At 36.5% G+C, this 5,182-nt stretch overlaps 3 protein-coding genes across 3 annotated transcripts in view; 2 read left to right on the forward strand and 1 right to left on the reverse strand.

Moving 5' to 3' along the window:
• The window catches only part of LOC113207123 (partitioning defective 3 homolog), a 47,781-nt gene that overhangs the window by 6,964 nt on the left and 35,635 nt on the right, over window positions 1–5,182 (forward strand). The window lies entirely within an intron of this gene.
• LOC113207144 (post-GPI attachment to proteins factor 3) lies at window positions 447–3,218 on the reverse strand. The gene is made up of 7 exons (XM_026423550.2): window positions 2,933–3,218; window positions 2,634–2,788; window positions 2,412–2,564; window positions 2,170–2,294; window positions 1,943–2,079; window positions 1,654–1,858; window positions 447–1,533 (listed from the first exon to the last, which is right to left on the reverse strand). Exons 1-7 carry the CDS (start codon window positions 3,072–3,074, stop codon window positions 1,479–1,481), a joined length of 972 nt encoding a protein of 323 aa, XP_026279335.1. The 5' UTR covers window positions 3,075–3,218; the 3' UTR covers window positions 447–1,478.
• Window positions 3,482–5,169, forward strand: LOC113207156 (uncharacterized). The gene is made up of 8 exons (XM_026423564.2): window positions 3,482–3,620; window positions 3,743–3,898; window positions 3,979–4,028; window positions 4,102–4,221; window positions 4,313–4,364; window positions 4,453–4,569; window positions 4,658–4,819; window positions 4,937–5,169. The coding sequence occupies exons 1-8, from the start codon at window positions 3,512–3,514 to the stop codon at window positions 5,059–5,061; spliced, it is 891 nt and encodes a 296-aa protein (XP_026279349.1). The 5' UTR covers window positions 3,482–3,511; the 3' UTR covers window positions 5,062–5,169.

The following is a 5,182-nucleotide window of genomic DNA, read 5'->3' on the forward strand; positions in this document are numbered from 1 at the left end:
AGATGTAAACAACAATTTTAACCAGAATTCTCCACTGTAAACAAAGCATATAAGAACTTTGTTAAATGACACAAGCACAAGAGTACAAGAGATTAACAAAACTGATGGCACTTAGTTCTACACAGAACAAATATTTGGTACATATTTTTTAAATAAAAGACATGACGTGACTTAACCAAATACACAATTTTCAAACTGACAGTCTTCAAAATTTGGGAAATGAACATTCAAGTTTAAAATGTTAACACCAAAGTCAAAATATTAGGTCCCAATGACACAATAATTGAAAGAGTTCTGGACTAAAGGTGATATTTGAACGGATTTGAGTATGTAAAATGTATACAGGTCAAGCAGTATCAAGATCTGTCCTATACTAAAAAGTGATTCACTTAGGCAGTAGAAGCATGCATGTTAAAAGGCTACAGCATTAAGATGAGGAGAAGAGGCAATTATCAAGGGTATTTGTACAACTCTGTCATTGAGAGAAAAATTTGATGAATCTAATAAAGAAAACCAACCAACCAAAAACAAACAAAAGATTTGCTTCAAAACTCAAACGCTAAAAATCACACAAAAGTGCAGGTGCAGAAAAAATTTAACACACAAATTCTATCACAATGTGAAGCTAAACACAACAATTTCAGAAATCTTACTAAAATATGAAAAGAAGTGCAACAATAATAATATAGTAATGATAATAATAATAAAGGCACTAATATGACATGGTAGCTGCCAGCGCGAATAATTAATCTTTTTCAATGCAATTCCAAAAAAAAAATTTGCAAAAAGAAAAAAAGTTTGTGTACAACATCAGTTTTTTGCTTACTTAATATCGATAAATACTTTTTAAATATAAAGACGAATAAAGTTGATGTTTGTCTACTTTTGTACATTTGGGAAACAAATGTCATTAGCTGCCAAGAAAACATCACTAACAAAGGCACTACCCCTTAAAAACAATGATATAAACAATAAATGCCGACATGAAATGCACACATGAACTTGCTTATCGTAAAGAAAAACGAATCACTAAACAGATATGGCCTTGTTGACTATGAAGGGACTAAATCATAGCATGTGGCACCAGCCACACAAAAATATAGTTCATTCTGGTCCATATATCTTGACAAACATTCATAACAAAAATGAGAGAGAAGGCATTCAAAGAGATCTCACACTCGGGTTACAAGATAAAACAAAGAAAGATGACCATTCACCATTCAAAAATACAAAACAACCATAAATTTTTCAACAAAAAAAAGTTAGAGATTGAAAAAAAGGGAATCACAGTTGTTGTTCTGCATGACTACAAATTTTGATTCAATGTATTATGCGTGTTGTGAATGAGTACACTATCCCCACAACTGACTAGTGGAATGTGCAGATAGTGCACATTCAGTCCTTTGGTAAAACATTGCATAAATAAAAGAAGTCTGTCTTTAGATAGGCATTAAGCTTCTAAAGAAAAAAAGCAATAATCAAATATTTTTCTCCTTCTCTTTATGTAAGTACTTGCAGTCAGCCTTCACAAATCTGTAAATTTCCAAGAAAATCGAGGGTTGATTATAAACCAAACAGGTGTACAATTAATTTCAGCTTGAAAATTTAGTGCAGCACCATTTTAAAGATGTTAACTTTAAAATGGATTCTTACCTGAAAAGCAGGTATGGTAGAGGGATTGTAGTACAATGCCAAATGGCGTGGGCATCAAAAATCTTGTATATTGGTTCAAAGTCAAGAATTTCAAAGAGCATTGTAGCCCACAAGCCCAATAAGAAGTGCATTAAATAGTGGGTATGTGGAAGCTCTTTTCGATTTTTAATGCACCAAGCAAACCATACTATGGATGTAACACCACCTAGATAACAAGAAATCATTGATTTTCTACACTTTAAAACCATTGCAATGGTACATTTGAAAAACATACAACATTGATACATACCCACACTGACATTAACAACCATATTGTAACCATAGTCCAGCTTCACAAACAGCAAATAAGTGGCATGGAAGACATATAATGCGATGCAGAGGCAGGCGTGAACAACAGTTGCACCTCTAAACAAGTGGCTTCCCACTCTGATCAGAAGAAAGGACACAACAAATCCTTGTTGTAGTTCAAAATACACCATATCACAATAAAAAAAATTTAATTCAATTTTATCTCACCTTGCACCAAAACAAAACAAAAAGTAGGTCACAACTGAGAAAGCTGACACATAATCCATAATTTCGGTAAATGAAGTATCCCTTGCATGGAAGACAATAGACCATATCCATGAGTTGAGACAAATCTGAAGAGAGCACAAAGACAAAAGATGGATAATTAATTGAAATGCAAAAGACTGTAAGTGAGAACGTGGTTGTGTTAAAATAAGGGTAGAAATTTGAGTTCACGTTGTATGTCATACCATTACATAGAATGACCACATCCAGTAAAATGGATAGTCAGGTTTCACCTCTTTCCGAAACTTTCTCCATTCATTGAATTGGACAATGAAATTGAGAATTGAAAACGTGACAGAGGCCACTTCTTGCATACAAAGAAGTCGCACAAAAGGCCACTGCAACAACAAAAGATTTAAATTAACAAATCATACAGAAAACAAATTGAGCAGCTAAAATATACAAACCTTCCCATGAAACTGTGGGACATTCCAATTCCGACCTCTGAATGCCTCAACTGTTGGCCACATACAGGTATATCTACATTCATCTTGGCACGTCCACCCAATTAAGGAGTCTAATGTTGAGTAATGCTCGTTACTTAAGTTAGCAAATTTTCCCCCTGAAAAGACAGAAGGAACATTAATCCGGTTAAGTGTAAAAGAGAGGTTTCAGAAGGGCTGCTGAGATAGAGAAGTATTTATCTCAGACATTCATAACCTATGAAAAAGGTTAAAGCAGAGTGATTACTTCTCATAGAACTTGCCTTTAGTGCAATTTGCTTGAATGCATTTGTCGATACAGTTGCGATAGAAAGGGGACTGGTCCCCTTCAGACCCCCCTACAATGCAAAACGTTGCAAAGAGGGCTGATAGTATGATAATCGTCGTCACTCCTTGACGAGCCATACTGCCGCTCCTCTTCACGAGTTTTTAGTAGATTTCAATGCGCCATGAAGTAAAAATAGTAATAGTTTTTACAAGCCATACTGGCAAGTGTCTAAATATATGTAAATTTGATGTAGCATATCGTCTGCACAAACCCTCTCCGCCCCTCCCACCACCCTTCGCCTTCGTCCCAGATTTTGGGGGTGCAGATGTTTTTGTTTCCACTTCGCACGGGCGGGGGGCAACGACCCTAGAGTACTGGTCAATTTCGGTCGGTGACATGGATAACTTTTTAAAAGCAGAAATGCCCTTTTCACAAGTATTTATACTAGCTGTAGAATTTTTTTAATTAATAAGGACCTGAAGCGTTTTAAACTCAAAACTGTTGTGTGTTGAGAATGACAAGTTCATTCTGCCGCCTGGTTATTATTACTATTATTTAGGAACGTACTTTCGACATGCATGCGCAAGATTTGAACGATGAAGCAAAACAGCCGTTACATTTCTTAGACCTCGACACGTTGTGCGCGGGCAAAGTAGAGTTCGTGAAAATGAATATCACGCTGGGTGAGTACAAATATCGACGGTTAATTTCCCGTCAAGTCACCTATGCCCAAGTGTCTTAAAACAGTACTTAAATTGGAAGCGACCTATTCGATGATCGTTTAATAAACGAATTAATTTCGCAGATTACGTTAAGAAAATGACCGAGGACCTGTGGGATGGGCTAGGGGACGGGGAGCTGTTGTCCTGGTCTCCGGCTGCGGTGGCCTGCGCTACGGCGGCCTTTCTTATGGTGCCTGTGACAGTCGCCCTTCTTAAGAAATGCAAGCAGGGCACTCCTGGTCAGTCATTCACAGTTATTTCTTTTATCGCTTTCTTGTCAATTTGGCTGGACCCTCTAATTTTCTTTGGTCGTTTTCAGCTCTGGATAAACACGCCGAACTGTTGTCATCAGTCCATTTCTATTCAGGAGTAAGTTGTTAAATGATTTAATCATACCAAAATCATATTAAACATCTTTTAACTGTAATTTATGTAATTGCAGTCACCACCTGATGCCAATAACAATAAGCGTTGTATTGAATTGCTGAGTAAATTTCCTGAACTAGTCAATCAGCCATTGACAAAGGATCATTATACTTCCCATGGGTATACTCCTTTTCTGGTGAGAATGTATCAGGTCTTTTTCTTATTCTAATTTGTATTTCTTTTCATGTACCTCATCTTAATTTTTGGTTATTTTTATTTCTTAACAGAGAGCTTGTTGGAACAATAATTTTGAATTAATCAAGTTCATGCTATCTGCTGGTAAAATATTAACTTATCTTTTTGACTGTGTTAAGTGAATTGTTAATTCACTGGTAAACTTTCAATATAAATGTATTTCCTTTCAAAGGTGCTGATATTCGTCTCACAAATTCAGATGGTGAGACAGCACTCTATCTAGTTGCGTATAGAGTTAGTAAAAGTCAGACGTGGGATCCAAAAGCACTTAATCTGCTGTGGAATGCTGGTAAGATGTGAAATTAGTGCTCTGTACCTATCCTCCAGGCTGTTGTAAGGAATAGTTCTATGTCTGTGTCATTCCCTTTTCTTTTCAGGATGTTCAGTGGATGACGTAAATGTTCACAACAACTCGATGCTTCACTTAGCAGCCAAGGCAGGGCATGCAACTTTAACTCGTTGGCTCTTATTGCATGGAGCTGAGCCTAAAGTAATGAATGAAGCTGGCTACACCCCGTACAAGTTGGCGCTAAAGAAAGGTATGTCAAGGCTTCATGCATTTAGCTTCAATTGAGTTTGTGAAATAAGCCATGACTTGTCTTGAAAAAACTATGTCTCAAAGTACTCAAGGTTTTCTTAAACCCACCCTTATGCAGGTTCAACGGCACACAAGCTTGTGGCAGCTTTATTGGATCATCGAGCTACTACCAATGAAGATCGGAAGGTGGTTGTGCGCTCTGATGGAGTATATTTGGAGCGCGGTGTATCATCATTGTTGTAGTAAGCTACATAACTTACTGTTTTGTTTTTTGAATTGAACATGTACAAGACTAGTTACTTATTTTATCTGTAAATTTGTAACATATGTAGCTATTTTATTTTTTATTTTGTTTTAAATGTCA

The sequence above is a fragment of the Frankliniella occidentalis genome, unplaced genomic scaffold, assembly GCF_000697945.3.
Source record: "Frankliniella occidentalis isolate FOCC.00 unplaced genomic scaffold, Focc_3.1 Scaffold504, whole genome shotgun sequence".
Taxonomy (NCBI): Eukaryota; Metazoa; Arthropoda; class Insecta; order Thysanoptera; family Thripidae; genus Frankliniella; species Frankliniella occidentalis.